At 36.9% G+C, this 22,503-nt stretch overlaps 1 protein-coding gene across 1 annotated transcript; it reads right to left on the reverse strand.

The window, feature by feature from the left end:
* Positions 1-2,843: 2,843 nt before the first annotated feature.
* LOC141445407 (cholecystokinin receptor type A-like) lies at positions 2,844-22,158 on the reverse strand. Its single transcript, XM_074111248.1, has 4 exons — positions 21,885-22,158; positions 19,837-19,951; positions 3,183-3,383; positions 2,844-2,848 (listed from the first exon to the last, which is right to left on the reverse strand). The coding sequence occupies exons 1-4, from the start codon at positions 22,152-22,154 to the stop codon at positions 2,844-2,846; spliced, it is 591 nt and encodes a 196-aa protein (XP_073967349.1). The 5' UTR covers positions 22,155-22,158.
* Between the last annotated feature and the right edge of the window lie 345 nt (positions 22,159-22,503).

Raw genomic sequence — 22,503 nt, forward strand, 5'->3', positions numbered from 1 at the left:
ACAAGGGGAAAGATCAACCTTGATCGCTACCCGATTAAGTGTTCGTAGCGCGCGCGTGAATGGTGCCTTGCGCAGGAGTTGCGTGCGAGCAGGCTTGGCCGCCGCCGGCGCCGCACACGCAACACCCTCACTAGAACAGGATTGCACAACTTCCTTCGATTCCCTTCTTCTAAACTTCATTGTAGCCTACCATTCCTCTAGAACTCTAGTGGGAAGCCGTGGTGGCTAGTGGTTTGACCTATCGCTAGGTCGTGGGTTCGAACCCGGCTCGCACCTCGTTTTTCGAAATTCATGTGCGGAATTACATTTGAAATTTCCTTCGGTACATCGTCTGCACAAACCTGCGAAGCGATTCAATGGTGCGTAGTTCCCATCCGCACTGGCCCGCGTAACTTGGCCCAGCCCTCTTGTTCTGAGAGGGCCTGTGCCCAGCAGTACATATATAGGCTGATTCCTATTACAAACAATGTTGGGTACATTAAAGGATGAAGATACCCAGTTAAAGTTCCACGTGACGTCTCGGCGTACGATACTTTATAGCACGGGACGTCATGGGCCCCGTCTGCCGAACTCTGATGCGCTTCATATATGTCATATTTTGTTTGATTGACATAAATAACAAGTTTCTGTTAAAACATTTTTTTTAATACAAGCTTTTTTGCTAACTGTACTTTTCTTGTCTGTACTTGCATTGTCATTAAACTGCATATCCGTACCAAATTTTAAGTCGGTATGTACTAATAGCCATTGAGGAGTTTCCTACTGCGGAGACGATCCTAGCAGGACCACCTAAATGTCACTACCAGATTATTGTATTGTCACCAAAACATAATTATGTCAAATTTCAAGTCACTTGGACAGCTGGAAGTGGGTCAAATTTAGCTTCTAAGATTTGACCCAAACAAATAAATAAATAATTCTTTAATAAACAGGGCAAGCTGTAACTAAATGCCGAAAAGCTTGTAAAAATACGTAAGTATCCAATAATTTCTAATAACTTAATTGACGGACTACATTATGATAGATAGATAGATAGATATAATCTTTATTCTTCAAAACAAAGACATGGCTTAGTAGCATAATATTTTTTTATCCAAGAAACTACCTATAAAATCTTTTAAGTAAATAAATGTCTAGACTGGCGCATCAACGTCCAGCACTAAACCTTAGTGCCAAGAAAGCTCAAATTTTACGCAAACTTTCCTTTTGGGGCATTGATAAAGATAAATCATGAATTTTGTGAAACTCCCACGGAAGAAGAGAAAAAGAGAGAGAAATATTCAGCCCTCTCCAATTATATATTTGTTGCGCTTGCGGTGGAGACGACCGGTTGTTGATGCTCGGAGGCTAAGTTGTTTTTTAAAGAGGTACTAGAGGCCGTCCAACGCGGGAACGCGGCAAGCGTGTTGGGCACCTTTGCGCCAGGAACGATTCGAGGCGGTCTCTTTTTATAATATAAAAATATTATTTAAGTTAGCTATTAGATTTATTATTTAGTAGTATTTAGCTCTTAGGTATTTATATGATTGTATTTTCTATAAGTTTATATTCTTTAATAAATTTATTCCACGGAATAATAGTACTATTTTGTTACATATGAAAACGTTGATTTATTTGATTCGTCCCAACAATACGCCGACACGAAATTCATGAAAACCACGTGAATGCCGAAAGTTAATCTCTCGACAAAGAAGATAAATAAAGCTGCCAATTACGAGTATATCTAAACCAGCAACGGCCTTTGTCCTTTTGGGACGTCCTTAATTAAGAGTATAACGAGGATCCTTGCGAATCAAAAATTAAATGTCATCCCTTACCTCATTATTTTAACAAGTGATTCAAGTGGTTTATGTGATTACTGCACGATTGTCTAAGTAATTACCGTCGGCAAATTGTGATTTTTTAATAAAATTGAAAATAACCACAACAATGGTGGTGGTTAACAATAACAAGGCTAGAGTGAATTGGCTGTTGTTGAACCAGTGAGACACCTTTAGCCTCATCTGCACTTTTCGTAGTGAGATGGGGGTAAATTGAATTAAAAAAAAAAACTGAAACCTATGAGTACACTATAATTGGTTTAGATAGGACTGTCTGAGTGGAGAGCCTTGGGGGAGGCCTATTTCCAGCAGGGGACGTATTTCGGCTGACATGATGATGATGATGATGAAGATTTAACAAAATGTAAACAAACTCCAGCTGCCGGATTTGGTACATTCAAGGTTCTATACATTTTACTTATCTATCATCGTAATACAAACTAGACTGGTGTGTTCAATACAGAAAATAATGTAAATGTTTAGATAGTTTAATGGGGGAATTTTAATATTTAAGACACCATTGACGAGTATTTGTTTACATTTACAAATAAAATCCAAATAAATATAATTAAATAAAATCCAATACCTATCCAAAAACAAATTTGATCAAATATCAATACGTGCCAATAAAGGTAAAAAAGGGATTGCTTAATTGCTCGAACAATGGTATATTCCGTTCAATTGAACGAAATGTTTGCTGAAATATTTATAATACCCGTTACAAGGCTTCGCCGCCATTTTATTTGATGAATCAACAGCTGCTGGTTCGTTAGTTTAATAGTAACGTATACATTACTGTGATCGTACAAAAGCTTGATTTTTTTGCAGTTTACAACAATAGTTTGTCTAGGCAGCGAAATCTATTGTACGTGCCTAAATCGCGCCTTAGACAAACAAGTCATTCATAGTCCTCACCAAATGGGCTTGAACATATATATTTTACAAGCTTCCTAAAGATATTGAAGATCTTCCACTGCGACAATTTAAGAAGAAATTACTTGCATGGCTGTGCGAGTTATGTGTCTACTCTGTTAATGATTTTTTTAACAAAAAATGTGTTGTTATAATATAATTTAGAATCAAATTGGTTCTTTACAAGTAAATTTATCTTGACATTTGGGAAAAATTATAGATATAATAAGAATGATCTTGAATTTGTCTGCTTTATGCTTTCAGCAAATTCAGGAATATTATTTTGCACGCTCATTAGAGCAGAGTATGGTAGAATGCAATTATATCTACTTATATAAAATCTTATGTTACCCATATTCCGCAAATAAACCATTTCCAGAGGAGCTAAAATTGTCAGCCCTATTAGGCAATCTGATGATGCGATCTCTACCTTAGTTGATAGGTACTTACCGTTTCCTCTCATAGGCTGTAATGTAGAAGCGACCAGTATAGGCGAGTTGAGCGCAATTGACATGAGCCATACGCAAGTAATCATCTTGTACGCGTGGCATTGCGTTTGCCACTTTCTGGACTTGAGAGGGCGGCAGATCGCGAAGTATCTCTCCAGGGAGATCGCCACGAGAGTCCAAACGTCCACTGACACTGATACCGCTGTAACAAAAATTACACACCGTGTTATGTTTGATTTCCGTTAACTTTAAGGGGACAATCTACAGCTCAAATGAAGTTAATTTCTTTCTTTTTCAATAGTGGCCTAACTCTTACTGTTTAAAAGATAATTAAGAGTTAAGACAATTAATTATTAGCAGTAAAACAGCGTAGGTAAATGTCATTTATTTATGACGTTTGTTCAAAGTCACCTGTCACTGTTGTACCGTTTTTTGACAAAAACAAAAACTTCAAACCTAAAATTGCGAAAAGTGACTCCGAAGCGGTAACGTTTCGTTTGCTCTGCCTACCCAATTTGGGAATACAGGCGTGATGTTTGTGAGTGTGTGTGTGTGTGTTCAAAGTCCATAAGTAATCCGTGTTTACTCGTAATTCACTCATTTTTTTGATGTCTCTCTTATGTGTCACGTCAATGTAATTTGTCGAGTTTTTTTATTTTCAATTTTACTAATAACAGTCACCTGAAGCTATTATATGCATGAAAAAATATTTTTACTCTCGAAAATACCATTTTTTTAATTTAACGTAAAAGTGAATTATCAGGTAGTTCATATCAAATGAACTGAGCCGTCTGCCGAAGTTAACAGAAATAAAAAGACACGATGTAATTACTTCGCGACCATGGTTGCGATTATGATGAGGGTCTCTGTGACAGACTGGTTGGTACTTAGTACCGTGAGGTCGTTTAGCAACTTTGAAATTTGTGGTTGAATAACTAATTGAGGCAACTGCAAGCGAAACGACCAACAGAGGACCTCTCGATAATGATACATGATACGTAGCGATACGCACAAATAAGTAGGTAATTTTCATTTCTTTTTCTTGTAATTTTCGCTCTGTGTACCTGTTCTCTGTATTGCTTATTATTCCTGGTGTACAATAAAGTCATTGTATTGTATTGTACGTAGTTAATAGCAGGATTAATGAAAAATATTTCAATCTTTAATTTTATTTTATTACCACGCAGAAAAATTCTGCCAGTTAAGTATGAACTCTACAACTCTACTCTACTCTATGTAACCATATTGCAGTGTTTTAATGGTCTATAAACTTTGCATATTTCTTCAAGAAAACGGTATTTTGCCTATCCAGCTTTAGTGCAAGGACTACCATGTTTATTGGCAAATCTATTTTACAGCAAATTGAGACGCAAGTGACAAGAGTTTTGTGTGTCGTCGCTCCATCTTGTTGGAGGCCTACCGACAGCTCGTCTCCCGGTCCGCGGACGCCATTCGAGAACCTTCTGACCCCATCGGCCATCAGTCCTACGAGCAATGTGCTCCGCCCACTGCCACTTCAGTCTCGCAATAGGTTTTTGTATGAAGTCAAAATTACGCGACCGAAAATACTTGATTCACAACCTCGTCTGGTTTCACCCTTGAGGTATCCCACTACATCGTATCGTACCATGACCGTACTGTGAACGTATCAGGCACGGAATATATGTTACGCGACACGGATTACAACATGTCAACACTGACGCTCCGTGCATGGCACGCAACGACGACGGTTGGTTAAGAAACATACTAGTGGGCACAGTGTAATAGTTTTCAATACAAAGAATAAATTTTTGCCATACACGTTCCTATTACATTCATGGTATGACGTGGTGTAGTGAGTAAAGACTTTTAGCGTGAAGGAGTAATCAATAAGCTTGCACCTGGCAACTTTAGTGACGATGACAGTGCATCTCTCTCTATTTCTCTGTCAATGTGCAAAAAATAAAGATGATGTTCTTGGCAGCAAAATTCACCAAAAATAATGAAGATATGAAACTACCGTGAGACTCACTCATATTAAATATAATGACCCGGATATCTCACGTCTTAAATCGCGCGGGTGCGCGTGTTGCAGCAGCCGCTGAGTCGCGTTGCTCCGAAGACGAAGGGCTACGGATTAGCCCGAAACATGTCGCGCTAAACTCGATTTATGACGTGAGTTATCCGGGTCATTATATTTAATATAATAATGGAGATAGTTCGATGAAACCGCTCAGCGCTTATTTCACACCGGGGTAGTGGCGTGTAAGGGGTTACAGCCCAGACGCGAGCAGCAACAAGTTTTATAGCCTCATGCTAATGTACCCCTAAATAACATCTCATTGGTCTGGCTAGCCAATTTATAACTAAGTGTCTAATAGTTTTGGGTCTCACTGCGCCAGGAGTCTTAGAAAGATGCAAACTTAAGAGCTTCGATGATTAAGTTGATTAGCTATCTAATTGATTCCGTAAGTTATCGACATTTACACTGACATTAGTCGACTTAAAGGTTTAGGTTATTAGGGACTTTAAAGCTTATTTCCTTTGTTTATTTACTAATTAGGCTTATTTAATGTATTATATCACATATACAAAATTTTAAAAAATAAAACTACTATCTAATCTACTTACTATTTACAAAACTTATACTAAATAGAAAATGTCTTCAAGGCTGCTGCTTTGGGGGGCCGTTCCTAGGAGGCTGGCAGCCTTTGTTTTATATTCGCATGTATAATATGTGTTATGGTTATAATAGTATACCATAACCATAACCATAACCATAACCATAACCATACCATACCACTACCATAACCATATTGTAGTTTATGTATTATATTGTTTAAAACACTGTATAGTAGCTTCCACAATTTTTTTTACTCTTAAACTCACTCTTCGTCGGACCCTAACAAAGGTTGACTGGTAGAGATCCCTTAAAGGGATAAGTCCGCCTTTGTACAACTATCTCAATGTTTGTCAATTGTGTATTGTTTCTTTTCTTTTGCACAATAAAGAGTTTACATACATACATACATACATTTTGACAACTCCTAAATCTGCTATTATCCTAAATAATATTATTAAAACAGATATATTATGTAGGTACAGCGTCGAAGCGTGTTCAGATATTTTTGATCAAATTTTTGCTCACAAGTTTATGAACTCGACTGTACGTGTACAGTCAATGTTTAGCGACGAAAACAAATAAATTGGTTGAAAATTGAATCAGTGATTTTTTGATAAATATATATACCTACTTTCTACAAAATTTTCTGGAATATTTCCGGCAGTTAGTGGGTTAGTTTAAGGGGCTGTTTCACCATCCATTGATAAGTGTTAACTGGCGGTTAGGTGTGATGCCGTCTCTATTTGTTTTGTTCGAATAGATTGAGACGGCATCACATTTAACCGTCGGTTAACGCTAATCAATGGATGGTGAAACAGCCCCTAAATGTACTAGACTAACTAGAACCCATAAAAATATAAACAAGAGCGTGTTGGACACGCCCAATATAGGGTTCCGTAGCCATTACGAAAAAAATAAGTAATATTTTTCTAAGGATTTCTTATTTCATACGGAATCTTCCAAGTTTAGGTAAATTTTATACCTTAGGCTGCTATTTACTCATAAACTACTAATAATTCGCAAGCAAACTTAGCTTAGTTTTCCTTGAAAGTTTAATATACTTACTACCATCCTGATTTTTTAAAATTTTTCCACTCACGGTTTAGATTTTAGAAGGGGGGGGGGACGCTCGATTTTTATGAAAATTTGCACTTTAAAATTGAATATTATCACTGAATCGAAAAATCGTCTTAGCAACCCCCTAATGGTTTTAAAAGACCTATCCAACGATACCCCACACTATAGGGTTGGATGAGAAAAAAAAAATCACCCCCACTTTACGTCTATGGGAGGTACCCTAAAAAAATATTTTTGAATTTTTAATTGTACCATTTTGTCGGCATAGTTTACTTATATATCCGTGCTAAATTACAGTTTTCTAGCATTGATGGTCCCTGGGCAAAGCCGCGGACGGACAGACAGACAGACAGACAGACAGACAGACATGGCGAAACTATAAGGGTTCCGTTTTTGCCATTTTGGCCCCGGAACCCTAAAAATGATGCTGAATCTTTGAATGGAATCCGAGTCTTCTTCAATCCAGAATGTGTGCTTATTAAGCCTTTACACCACCGCCAAGATTTAATCCATGGAGAAACTCACCAATTTGTTTTGCAGACGATTACTATTATTTTTTTAGTCTTCGAATTTTTAGACGACCAGTGGTTAGAGAACCTGACTACGAGGCTTGAGGTCCCGGGTTCGATTCCCGTGTCGGGGCAGATTTTTGTATGAAAAATACGAATGTTTGTTCTCGGGTCTTGGGTGTTTAATATGTATTTAAGTATGTATCTATCTATATAATTATATTTATCCGTTGCTTAGCACCCATAACACAAGCTATGCTAAGCTTACCTTGGGACTATGTCAATTGGTGTGAATTGTCCCGTGATATTTATTTATTTATTTATTTGTCTAATAGCGCCGTCTATAAGAAAATTTTTAGGGGTTCCATTTATCGTTATTTTTTATTTTTTTGGTGTCGGTTTTACTTTTTTGTTAAAAGTTTTCTTTATTTTTCACTTTTTAGGGATTTGTAGCCAAAGAACATCTCACAACGATTCCATTAAGCCCAAACACGGCTTAGGTGTGTTGTTTAATAACAGAGTTCCGTTGCCTACCTTCCGGCTTCAGCATCAGATCAGTTCGAAAGAATCATTAACTTAAAGCTCCTTAGTCGCTTATCTAGGTATATTAATCATGATAGTTTATAGACGAGCGAGCATTACTTAGCTTTGACGAGTTCCATTGGTCATCTACGGTCTTCTTCATCAGGACCAGTTTACCAAATGATATTTTCTAAATGTAAATGCTTATTTTAATGCTAAAAATGCCAAAATCGCCATAGGTGTACCTACCTTTAAAATTTGAGGTTTGCCCTCGATTTCCCTAGGATCCCATCATCAGATCTTGACTCGGTGACAATTGGGACCACCTCAGAAGAGTACCAAAAAAAATAATTTTGAAAATCGGTCCACAATTGACTGAGTAATCGGTGAACATACATAAAAAAATACAAACATTGGAACATAGAACCTCCTCCTTTTTTGAAGTCGGTTAAAAATGCCACACACTTATAAAGCACTAGCTGTTGCCCGCAACTTCGTCCACGTAGGATTCGTTTATCACTATCCCGCTAAAATCTCTATATCGAATTTAATCTAAATTGATTCAGCTATTGGTGGGATATTAGTGGGATAAAAATAAATACCATTATCATATTTATAAGTAATACTAACAACTGATGGATCCTAGTTATCTGAATAAATAAATTTTATTATTATTATTTATTATTATCGAACTATAGAAAATGTACTTCTTGATCCCTAACCTTATACAACCAAAACTAACAATTCAGCATGAATTCTCAGTACTTTTCTGTTACACGTGACGCTCCCATTTTATCCCTTAGATACGGTTCCCTACAATCATTGTTAAGCCCGGATTCAGTCAGTGATGCGTTCACCTATACTTACGCAGATTTAGGGGGAGGATTTTCGCAATTTTTTTTCGAAGCTAAATGATGTTGATTTTTAATTACAAACAAATCTAAACACAAGTAAGGTTCTGTGCCTATGTTATTCTGTAAAAAAACCGGCCAAGTGCGAGTCGGACTTGCGCACGAAGGGTTCCGTACATCTATAGGACATTAGACATTAGCAAAAAAAAATCGGCAAAAAATCAAATTTGTTGTATGGGAGTCCTCCTTAAATATTTGTTTTATTTTAATTTAATTATTTATTTTTACAGTGATTACACATACAACTAAATATTCTGTGAATATTTCAAGCGTCTACCTGTTGCCGTTATTCATCATCCCAGCCTATATACGTCCCACTGCTGGCACAGGCCTCCTCTTTGATCAAGAGGGCTTGGGCCATAGTTCCCACGCGGGCCCAGTGCGGATTGGGAACTTCGCACGCACCATTGAATCGCTTCGCAGGTTTGTGCAGGTTTCCTCACGATGTTTTCCTTCACCGCAAAGATCGTGGTAAATTTCAAATGTGATTCCGCACATGAATTTCGAAAAACTCAGAGGTGCAAGCCGGGTTCGAACCCACGACCCTCTGCTTAAGAGGCGATAGGTCAAACCACTAGGCCACCACGGCTTCTGATTAAATATGTCTAAGAACCATCGCTAAAAACCTGCTTTCAAATAAAAAACCGCATTCAAATCGGTCCACCCGTTTAAGAGCTACGGTGCCACAGACAGACAGACACACATAGCGGTCAAACTTGTAACACCCCTCTTTTTGCGTCGGGGGTTAAAAAAAGAAGAAAGAAGAATTAGTCCGAAACGTGTCGAGCTAAACTCGATTTAAGACGTGTGCTATCCGGTACAATATCATATTTGGGGGCTGTTTCACCAGCCATTGATTAATTTCATTTGACAGGTAAATGTGATGCCGTCTCCGTCTATCCGGACAAAACAAACAGAGACGGCATCACATTTATCCGTCAAATACATATAATCAATGGATCGTGAAACAGCAGGGCTACTACGAAACTCGAAACTCGAAGTTCCTATCGTACCGTCCCTCTCGCTCTCGTATTAAATAATAATATTATAAGTGTCACAAGGACCGCACGACATGAACTTCGAGTTTCGAGTTGCGTAGTAGCCCTGCAGGGGGTAAATATAAAGAATCGTAGGTTAAAATACTAGCCGGAGTTTTTGAAAATAATTTGCGGAAACACATTTGAAATTTCCCACCAGCTTTACGGTAAAGGAAAAAACCTGCACAAACCTGCGAAGCAAGACAACAGAAACTACGGCGCAAGCCTTCAGATTCTGTGAAGAGTCCTGTGCCCAAAGCAGCGCGACGTAAATAGGCGGGGATGGATTATGAAGAAACACTTGTAATAAATCGCATTAGTTTTAATGTTGGTAGCAGTGATAATACTATGCTATTTCACAAATCTCCATAAATCCTACATGAAGCCAAACCTATTTTAAATTGTCACAGAAAATACCTAAGCCGTTCTTTATGTCACTCACATAGTCACAGTCATTGAGCAGTTAATCAATAGAGCGACGATATATGTTATTTAGGGGCTGTTTCACCACCCATTGATTAGTATTACCATCCCAGCCTATATACGTCCCACTGCTGGGCACAGGCCTCCTAGAACAAGAGGGCTTGGGCCATAGTTCCCACGCGGGCCCAGTGCGGATTGGGAACTTCACACGCACCATTAAATTGCTTCGCAGGTTAGTTCAGGTTTCCTCACGATGTTTTCCTTCACCACAAAGCTCGTGGTAAATTTCAAATGTAATTCCGCACATGAATAGTGTAGTGTTAACTGACGGTTAAATGTAATGCCGTCTCTATTTGTTTTGTTCCACTACACCGAGACGGCATCACATTTAACCGTCAGTTAACACTAATCAATGGGTGGTGAAACAGCCCCTTAGTGTATGGCATTTAGCCAAACCATTTCAGTGATTGCAGTACCCTTATTGGCCGAGTCAAAGTCCAGCAGGACATTACAGTTCAATATCTATTTTTACTGGCGTTCAAGTCGTTACAGTGTGTGTATGTTTTTCTGTTTAGTTTTAAGCCAAAAGTATGGAAACAAGCTTATATGACAATATAGAAAACTGTATTTTTATTTTATTTGTGATTTAAAAACAAAAGAGTAAAAATGAGAATAGAAACTTTTAAAAGTAAATAACTAAAATTCTCTTTGGTGAAATTGTAAATTCAACATTCGTAGAAAGACAATTAAAAAGATCCATTTGTAACTTCTGCTAAATTTGTATATTTTTTACTCTTTTAGAATATATTATTTGAATGTTTTAATACGTTAGGTGTAGTTTTAATCTTTTAGGCTGCCTAAAGTAAGTTTTGCGTTACCAATACATAATAATAGTAATGGAAACACATTTTTGTTTCCATACTTTTGGCCTGATAGGTCCCACTGAAAAGCAGCACATGAACAATCAAACACTTATAATTCGTGTAGTACAGAAGAATTTCTTCGCTATTCCAATTTTCTGCGAACAAGCACGAACGCCAATTCGCTACCCAGCGAACCTGCGATCGAAACACGAATGTTATGCCAAAACCTGCCTAAACTGAAACCAAAACTCGGTCGGATAGTAACAATAAACTGCAGAATAAGAAAGTCCGCGTTATCACTATTGGTTAACTCCTCTATGCTTACCTAGAGTAAGTACATAGTAAATCTCGTTTTAGCAGCTTAGTCGACAGACAGTAAATTTAAACTCTTTGCAGTCTGTTTCAAATTGTCTATGAATGTGTTTTATTCGATTACAACGAATAAATCTTATAAATTTATTCTCTCACGAAAGTAATGAAATTTAGAGACAGTCATTGTTGTATTGAATTATTCGTTCTCAACGTATTTTCTCGGAAATATTCGTGTTTTTTATGCTAAGTACAGCCTTGGCCAAAAGTATTAGCGCACCCTATAAAAATATGTGCATCCAATTGTATATCATCATCCCAGCCTATATACGTCCCACTGCTGGGCACGCCTCCTCTCAGAACAAGAGGGCTTGGGCCATAGTTCCCACGCGGGCCCAGTGCGGATTGGGAACTTCACACGCACCATTGAATTGCTTCGCAGGTTTGTGCAGGTTTCCTCACGATGTTTTCCTTCACCGCAAAGCTCGTGGTAAATTTCACATGTAATTCCGCACATGAATTTGGAAAAACTCAGAGGTGCGAGCCGGGGTTTGAACCCACGACCCTCTGTTTGAGAGGCGATAGGTCACCACGGCTTTTTTCAGTATGTGATAAAAATAATAAATCAAATTAAATGAAATGTAATTGATTAGGTTCTGCACACATGTTTTTGTAACTTTAGCTGCTTCGATCCCTTTGTGTTTGACTATACAAAGCCAGTTCAAAATTATATTGCATTCTAGCATTTATCCGCGGCTTCGCGATCTTGCAAAAAATCTCGTGGCAATTCCCGAAACTTACATCGTAACTTTAAATATGTATATGTATTCTTACCTACAATAGATTCTACCACTAGTATGAACAACGACATGTGAGAGTTGGGGACAACCGGTACATGCTTATCGAGTTGTCGTTGTTCGAATATTGTTGTGTCTTCTGTAGTGTTGTCTATTGTTGTGTTGTGAATAACAATTACAAATTATTAGTAAATACAAATACGTTGTTTTTACACACAATAAATGCCATGCTGGTTCGCAATAAAACAAAACCTGTAATAAAAAAATCTAAAACCCTTTTTTTAACTTGGTTCTTGTTCACTTAAATCGAACTTGAACAAATAATACGTTGGTAAAACATACATTGTTTTTGCTTCGTGCAAGAAAAAAAATGTATATTATCCTTTTAATTTGCCCAAAAAAAAGAACTATCTCTCTCTCTCTTTTGGGCATAATAAAAGGATAATAATTATACATTTTTTTCTTCCACGATGCAAAAACAATTATTTTTTATTGGCGTATGTACATATACAAGTTTTACATTTCTTATTACAGGTTTTATTTTGTTGCGAACCAGCATGCCATTTATCTATAATATAAAAGTGAACCGTCAGAACGGGAAAAAAACAACGAGACTGAGCAGGATGGCGCTCTACAACACCATTTTGACATGTTTCTCCCAAACAACGCTTATTTCTATGCAATTTTAAAGCAATTCGATTATTTGACCTTGGGAATCGCGAAAAACTTGAGAAAATTATGATATTGGTTGTGTACATTTTGTATATTTTGTACATTTTGTATATATAAAAATAATGCGATGAAAGTCAAACAAAGGTATTTTACCTTTGTAATCTTTGTATACACACGATCAATTAGTATTTTTTTACAAAAATGTTATAAAATGACTCAATAAACCTATTCCTCGACATGGTTTTGGAATTAGACCACATTGTAAAAAAGTGATAAATGCCAATTATCTCTGAAAAGTAACAAACTTTAAAATATTTTATACTTAAATAAACTTTTATGCTTAAGTTATACTCCTAGAGACGAGTACTATCAGCTGTAAAAATATTGGTACCTAATTTGTTAGCACCTTACTATAGTGTAAATAGTTACACCGTCTGCCTGTATGTACATTCATATACGCTTGGCTTTTTTTAAACTTTAGCAATGAATTTAAATGCGGTTTTCACCATCTGTTACAATTTCTCACGAAAGATAAATAAATGCTAATTGCCTGCGACTTCATCTGCAAAAAAATCCCGTGGGAATTCCCTTAATTATATCGTGATCTTCATTGACGTTGCATTTAAACTGTCAGACTCCTAACCCAGCGGTTGTTCGAGATTCTGTCCCGGTCCCGTGGGATTTTCTCGTGGTAATTTAAATATATCTCTAATTTGGTAGCTGGCACGAATGCGCACTTCTCAATGGCGTCCCTGACTTCCCGCAGACTTAACAGTATCAAGTAAGGTTTGACTAAATGTGTTAGCGGCTGTCACTCACCTCGAAAAGAAATGCGGAAAAATATAAAAGCTCAATGAAGCATTTTCCTTTGGGAAGTATTTCCGAGAATCTCGGTGAACGGATATTTATATAGCAATAAATATATTCTTGTTTAATCTAGTTACTAAGGAGGATATTGTTATTCTCGTGGGTTGGAAATGATTATGATTAGAGTTCATTTGTCAATCGTATTTTTTTTAAAGAGTAATAGACATGCGTTTGGCTACAATCATGCCTGATGGCATGCGAAAATGTAGACTAAAATGGATCTCGTTTGCCTAATAAATATATGCATTCACCCTGGATTTGAAGACGGCCCGATTGTCAGAGTACATTATCAGGGAACATAAACGGGAGTTACCTCAATGATCATTCTCAGATTGTAAAAATTGGTGGTTTTATGAGCGATAAATGTACCTACGGGTCCGCAGGGGAACATTCTTGGTCCTACACTATTGTTAGTATATATTAATGATCTGACGGTGCTGTCTCTTGATGGGGGTCGTGTGTTTTCGTATGCTGACGACACAGTGGTGGTTTTCGTGGATAGCACTTGGGAAGCAGTATATGAAAAAAGCTGAGATAGGTCTACATAAAATAGCTACCTGGCTTAAAATAACCTACCTACACTTAATAGTAACAAGACCAACTACATGTGTTTCTCGAAGTACGATAATACGCAGCCGCCGGTGGACCTGAAGCTAAAAATTCATAAATGTGACTACGACACTAGTAGTTGTAACTGTTATGTATACAGTGAAAAAGGTCTCCACAACCAAATATCTTGGGTTGATCCTGGACCAACGTCTCTCTTGGCATAACCACATTGAATATCTAAATGGGAGGATTAGAAAGCTGGTATGGATCTTTAAAATATTAAAACACGTCACCTCCACAAACCTACTTAAACAAGTATATACCGCATTAGCCCAGTCCATTATGACCTACTGCATCCCAATTTGGGGTGGGGCTAGTAAATCAAAATTCTTAGAGGTTGAAAGAGCGCAGAGGTGTCTCCTCAAAGTTACGTTTTCTAAACCATATAGATTACCTACCTCTGAGTTGTATGGAGAAAGTGACTTACTATCCATCTTAGTAGGTATTATTGTAAAATTACATAAGACCCTAAAGTATGAGCCACCTGCTGTTACCCGTAGGAGGAAGGATGTTGTTCCATGGCCCTCCATTCCAAGTTTGCTAGGAGACAATATGGTTATCAATCGGCTAGACTGTATAATTTTGTTAATAAGGAACTAAATATTTACCCTTTACAAATTTCTGACTGTAAGATAACTGTAACATTGTGGCTAAAAAAGCCTATTTATGAGGAAACCGAAGCGATACTGTCTTAACTTAGGCGGAGTTTTACCATTCATGTCATGTTCTGCTTTCAGAGCATGACATGAGTGCGTGTGAGATAACTTTGGGGGCGGCAGACGTGAACTTGCCTTCGAAATCCAAAAGCTTAATGGTTACTTGACCTGAAATGTATATTTCAGAACTAAATCATTTTTATTATTATTTTAAAATTTATGACGGTGGAAGCATTCTACACTTACACTGAACGTAGATATAGTTTAGATATAGTTAGTGTTTAGTATTGTAACTAAGGGACCCCCATACATCCCTGTATTATAATTATTTTTGTGTTTTTTTTTCTTTAATTGTATACTATAGTTTTTAAGTATTTTATTTGTAATTATATTATTATGAAAAAATGACTTTCTGCCAAGTTTTTTGTGGCGCATTCTTCTTGGCAATGATGGTCTTTCCGAAAGCGCTGGTAGTTTAAAAAATGACGTGTAAAAGTGCCCATTGCAGCCTATTTACTGAATAAATGATTTGAATTTTTGAATTTTGAATTAAGTGAACACAACACACACACATATACACTCGCGCATGCACACACGCGCACGCACACGCACGCACGCATATGGGATTGCACTTAAAAATCTACATTTCCGCACGGAAAGAGTTTAAAAGATTGAATTGATTTTTAAGTTCAAGCCCATATGACGAATTGCAAAAGGTTCGTGCGGCCGACTCGCCAGTTTAGTCCACGGTTTGCACGCCTACGAGATTAATAGCGGGAAAACGCTGCTACGCGCTACGAACTACTCGCTACGAGCTACTGCTGTAGTATTTCGTCGCAACTTTAGTGTAAAGTTAGGGCTTATAGATTTAGAGCTGGGCACGTAGGGTTAGAAACTTGGCTCTACAAGAGATCTTATTACTTTTTGACAGTGCGAGCTACATGGTCTCGTCTTGGCAACATTTAACATGTGAAAACGTCAAAAAATCCTTATCGTTTCGTCTTGTTCGTTCGTCCCGTCGCAGGCATTTTACTCAAAAACTACAAGAGGTATACTCATGAAAATTGGATCATATGATAGGTGTATTGGGCATGATCTAAGTAACATGTTCTTGGCCGGTTTTAAGAATTTTATCGTTTTGTGGTTCCGTTCCCAAAGAGGCACAAATACAACTAATACTCGTACTGTCGTTTCTCTAGGTCTGTGTAGAAAACCATAACATGTAGACGATTAAAATTTACGGATAATGTGTATTTTCGTTACCGTCACCACCAACAAACAAAACAAAATTAAAATTAAAATTAAAGGGCGATTGCCCTGTTCGCCACCCCCTAAGGCCGCCGCTGCTTATTGTTATAATTTCATTTATAAATTTCAAATGTTTACTCTAAGACCAAACATGCTTGACCGGCTATTATTATTTGTTGATATTCAGTATATTTTCCTCTATTTATGATGCCGAGTGTGAGGTTTTTGTGTTAAACCGTTACAAAGATAAAACGAAAAGTAAGGGGGTGGTCAACAAACAACAAACAACAACACACGTATTGTTTTCGTTCTAAATACTCGTGGGTATTTCCAAAACGTTTAAAACATACAAAACTCAAACTCGGAACGATAATGAGACATTAATATCGGTGCGCGTTCGTCTCACACTTGGCCGGGTTTATTTGGTAATGTTTATATTTTTTTACAAGCTTTTATTTAGTTTCACCTATCCCTTGTCTGTCTGTCTGTCTGTCTGCAGTCAAATCTTGAAACTTAAATTGGACCATTTTTCAGTAGTCAGATCGACTTGAAATTTGGAATACTTGTGTAAATTGCGTGACACTACAATAATCTGGTAGTGACATCCTGGTAGTACGGCCAGGGTTGTCTCCGCAGGACGGAACTCTTCAACAGTTAATGGCGTCGACTTGAAATTTGGTATGCAAATGTAGTTTGAATGGAAATGCTAGTAAAGTCGATAAAAAGCAGTCGGCAAATAAAAGCTTGTATTAAAAATATTTTTTTGCAAGTTAAATTTGATCCAATTGCCGGTTTCCGATTGAGCTGAAGTTTTGCATCCACGTGTAAATCGGATGACAATGCAATATTTTTATGACATGGACCTGATCTGATGATGAAGCTGGAAGGTGGCCACAAGAACTATGTAATGAAACGACACAAGCCCATCGAGTGGGATAGTTTGATTAGTCTTGACAAGTACTCTAGTCCTAGATGGTAACCAGGGTCTGATGATGAAGGTAGAAGGTGACCATAAGAGTTCAGTAATAGAACGACACAACCACATCGAGTTTGGGCTCGTTGGATTCGTCTTGACGAGTACTTTGGTGCTAGATGGTAGCTAGTGACTGATAATGCTATGTGAGCTGAAAAACGCTGCTACGCGTACGACTACGCTGTAGTAAAATTTGCACCAAAAATACTAACTTTGTAGTATTTTTGGTGCAAAAAAAAGAAAAAAAATCTTTATTACTTGTAAATAAAAAGAACTATGTAAAAAGTTAAAAATAATTTAAACCAGATAAGCAATATGGGCATTTCTATCTGCCGTTGTACCCTGGGTTTATCTCTCCGATTTCAATAAAATTTGGAAGGTAGAGTTAGTTCATGATTCCGAGCTGGAAAAACAGGGTCTCCGGATGTGTCCCCAAAATATAATATTTTATAATAATTGTATGGATGTGTCCGTTTTGTTACGAATTTTTCTTAACAATCTTCTAATCTGCTTTAAAAAGTTAGTAGGTACGTCATTTCAGACTAAAGAGGATTCAAGTCAGCTAACGTTTTATTTATATCTTTAAAACTTAGCTATAATTTTACCTCATAAAAATTGGCCACGCTTCATGAAACTTCGTTAATTTTATATTATAAGTTTATATCAAATTGTTTTGCAATAATTTAAGTAAATATTTCTTTAGCATGTTGGAACAATCTGGCAGTAAGACTATTCGAATTCTGAACTAAATACAGTTCTAAGACAGCTAGACGACTCGAAAAAAGTGTCAATCAGGGGGCTACTACAAAATTCGAAAATCGAAGCTCATATCGTTTTCCTGACGCTAATATTATTTAATACGAGAGTGAGAGGGACGGTACCATACGAACTTCGATTTTCAAATTTTTTAGTAGCCCCCTGTATTGGCGGGTAGCCATTATTTTATTCAGTTGTTTCCTTAGCGCTATTTCACGATTATCACGTATATCACGATTTTATTTTAAATTAAATTATTATTTGTTATGAAAAGGCATTATAACCCGTGTCGTGTACTTTAAAAAAAAAACAAGTACCGCGGGAAAGTTTAATGCCAAAAACTTTTAAATTTTATAACCGTGCCAAATAATTTAATTTAATAATTTCCTCGCATTATTGGAGAAAAGCACTATAATGTGTAGTTTATGCCTCAGCGGAAATAGTTATTCGCGGATTCGTAAATACGAATCCACGAACTGCCCGTTAATAAATATTCCACGGATACGGATTGCCTTTTCCCGGCCTCGGCAATAATGTAATATAAAATTCACTTATCTAAAATTCCAACTAACACGTTAATTTTACTGTGTCAATGGACTCCCAAGTCTTATTTTATCAAATGATTAAATTTTTATCGATATCGATAATCTAATTCATCATTTAATGTGTTACGCACTATTTTGAAAACAATGACTATACGCTCTTGTCCATCAAAAATGACACAAACACGGATCCGTGGACACAAATATCAACCTTAGTTTGTAGGTGATTTGTAGTTAATTAAGGTTAATATTCCTTGTACGAAATATAAAGCCCTCTATTATCGAGTAGCTGAACTTGCTCGCCAAATGACATAACATCATATCTAGCTTATCAAACGTCGTAATTTTTAATGGCTAAAGTAAACTTTATTTATAACCTTCGAAGGTACGTTTTCAATTGTTAGGTCTGTTGTTTTAAGCTAGTTTTTACTAAAATAAAAGCTACTCATTTGTTCATTAGTAGTGCAATATAAGACAATCGGCGTATTTATGTGTTTGGCGACAGCAGTTTCGATACTAGACGAGTGACAATACCACTTCCAGTGGTTATCGTTGTGTAGTTTAAATTGCACGGGCATAATATACAACAGTTCAGTTAAGACAGCATTAAGCTATTTTTAATGCGGGCGAAGCCACGGGTTAAGGCTATTGCTTCAATAAATTCAATGATGTTGTAGTGACTTCTAGCGCCATCTAATAATCAAATACAGAAACTCCGACCGAATCCTACATCGCGCTTTCAAAGTTTCTCAACGCGGACGCATATCAATTTCCGACGCTCTTCCTTCGGACTTCGGTCCCCGGGCGTAACATCAGCCCGGAGAGATATATATATACTAGCTTTTGCCCGCGGCTTCGCCCGCGTGGAATTCGGTTATCACGCGCTGTTCCGTTGGGAACTGTGCATTTATCCGGGATAAAAAGTAGCCTATGTAACTCTCTGGCCCATAAACTATCTACCAAAAATCACGTTGATCCGTCGCTCCGTTTCGATGTGAAAGACGGACAAACATACAAACACACACACTTTCGCATTTATAATATTAGTATGGATTCTTTTACCAATATATCGGTTTTGTTGCAGAAAACGTTACTTTAAAATTCCAGTGTTTACTCGTCTTAACTCGTGCGCTGTACAGTCAAGTTTAAATTTATCTTTACACTTTAGTGTCTTGTCACGGTATACCATCTGACAATTTTATACAAAAGTTTAAACATGAGGTGACAATGATAAGGTAGTAAAGTGTAAAGATATCTTTGACATTGTACTAGATAAACTTACCTTGCAGGAAAGGAATCAGTTTGCAGAGAGCGGCTCCAAAAAGGAACCTCCGATATATCTGACCGACCAGAGTGAAGGGCAAGCAAAACACCCCCAGCAGAAAGTCCGAGATTGCCTGTTGACAAAAAAAACAATATAAAAATAGTTCTTGTTCTATGCTTAAAAAATTTGATGCCCACAATTTTCCTAGCATCCCATTATCACTTGATCCTGATGGATAGTGACCTGGTGATAATGGGTGGTCTCGGAAGTATGTTCATTAGAACAAAGAATAATTTTGAAAATCGATCCACAATTTATTTTTTTTTTTACTTAAAACTGACCTTACCTGATTTATTATTGTATTTTTCACCTATGATGAGTTCTGTGACACTTGAAAATTTTCCAAATTACGCATACTATGTTCGCAAAATATTTTTTAAAAATAATTTCTAGTTTGAAGCAAAATAATCATGAAAATTTAATACTGTACATTTTAAATATATATAGCCATATCAATGTCCATTAAATAATCTCGAATACGATAGAAAAATATTTATTTTTGTAAATGACGCAATGTGTGAAACGGAACAGAGTAGTGACGTGACACAACATTATCGGCAAATTCGGCAATTGCCGCGGTGCATTATTCAATAACAATGAACATTTAGATATTTTACATTTTTAAACAAAACTTGCTAGATTTCTGCCGCTGAGAGTCTGCCTTGTATACGAGTTGAGTCTTCATTGCATTTTCTTTGCATTGTATTTTGTTACTGTTTCTCGTTAGGTTTGTTGTTATTTTTTTGGCAAAATGCCGAAACGGTCTAAAAAGACTGTTTTGAATTCCTAGAGTAGGGAGTTGGTAATTCGTTTGAGGGATTATATTGAGCGAGAACAAGGAAACGGTGTCCCGATGGGCGGAAAACTGTTTTTTTTTTAATATAATGCAACTTCTTCAAAAACAGGCGCTAATAACTCGTAGAAAAATCGATATTTCACTCGATAAATGGTACATCTCTAAAACTTTCAAACTCGAAATGTCACAGAACTCATCATAGGTGAAAAATATTATAATTATCTCAACTGACGGAGCTATCGGTGAACATAGATAAAAAATACATAAAGTGGAACATAGAGCCTCCTTTAAGACGGTTAAAACTATAAAATACGAGTACATGAGTAGCTAATGAAACTTTAGGCTCTGTGATAGTGGATAAAACAACTTTTGGTAACAACTATAACACTTAATACTTAATGTCGAATATTATACTAACGTATTTATAATGCAAGAATCTGGAAGCATGATAGTGCCTCCCCAAAGTCGAATGCAAAGCAAAATAAACTCAAAAGTGAACTAGTACTTTTACAATACCTTGAGAGCTGAATTAAGTTCGATACTGCATAGCGTTTATTTCCCACTTAAAGAAAAAAGCGGCCAAGTGCGATTCGGACTCGCACATGAAAGGTTCCGTAGCAGCAAGTAACATAATATAAAAGTTTCTTTTACTTTACGATTTATGACTAAAAAACTGTCAAAACCAAAATTTGCGAATACCTGGTGGTCTTGAGTTTGTATATTCCTGATTGTGTAAAAATAAAAATATTATAATATGTATCTTATAAATAATATTTAAGCGACCTAGGCTAGCCGACCCTTTTATAGTGCCTGCCATGTTCTGAACCGTATGTCCCATACACAGAGGCTTCTATCACTCCTCCTTGCTCGTGCTGAGGCACCGACTTCAAACTAGTACCTAGATTAAGGTTAACTAAAAAGGCTTATTAATTTTTGATTCAGTTTTTTCGGCGGTTTAATTTTTTTGTTAATAGGTTTTTCATACATTAGTTAGGATTTACATACATACTTTTGCTATCGAGGTCGATGACGAATTCTACAAAGCAATACTTACGACACAAATAAATCAAAGCCAACTAGACGAGATAAATTATGTCATAAGACAGAAAGGGAGTGAAATACTATTAATAACGTATCAGACAAAGACGAAGTATGTCTCGTCTCGTTGTCTTACTTTAGATCAGTGTTTAGTTGAATGTTAATTACTTACCAAATTTAGTAGATAGACATTAGTTACTGTCCTCATTCGTTTATTACTGGCCAGTGTTGCGATCACCATGCAATTCCCCGACACGGACAGCAGAAAAATGAGGAAATATGGTGGCAGTATGAAGCGCCATTCGTACGCGTTGCTTGCAACGTTGCGCGCAACAGTTGCATTACGGACAGTGTCCGTGAGTGTTGCGACGCTTGTAGCTAAGTCCCGGGAACGTAAAAGTAAACTAATGTTCAGCATTGAGGTGAAATTTGCTTCGTCCATATTGCGGTACCTGAAAAAGAAAAGCAATATGTCAGGTTTACGTTCTTATTTCTTCCTCGAGTGAGTAAACTTAATATGACTCGAAGATAACTAAAATGAATACATAAACTTTCATACTTTATTTTATAAAGTTTAATGCTAGTTTATTAGATAAATACTATTTACACACAAAAGTTTTCCGTTGAAGGCTCGCAAAAAACATCGCGAGAAACCTGCAAGGAAGTTATATCTCGGTAAACAATAGGTAACCGCGGTTTCTTACATTTGTATGGCGTTTTTCTTTTGTTACTAAAATCGGAATAATTCTGTATTTGAAACAGAGAATGCTTAGTTATTTTTTATGAAAACA

Source organism: Choristoneura fumiferana, chromosome 2, assembly GCF_025370935.1.
Source record: "Choristoneura fumiferana chromosome 2, NRCan_CFum_1, whole genome shotgun sequence".
Lineage (NCBI taxonomy): Eukaryota > Metazoa > Arthropoda > Insecta > Lepidoptera > Tortricidae > Choristoneura > Choristoneura fumiferana.

Bases quoted from the DNA above. Each gene is read 5' to 3' on its own strand.
- LOC141445407 (XM_074111248.1), bottom strand. From the start codon at position 22,154: ATGGACGAAGCAAATTTCACCTCAATGCTGAACATTAGTTTACTTTTA. The intron at 19,952-21,884 runs GTAAGTAATTAA...TTTTGTCAACAG, and splicing joins ATGTCTATCTACTAAATTTG to GCAATCTCGGACTTTCTGCT. The intron at 3,384-19,836 runs GTAAGTTTATCT...TTTTTGTTACAG, and splicing joins ACTGATTCCTTTCCTGCAAG to CGGTATCAGTGTCAGTGGAC.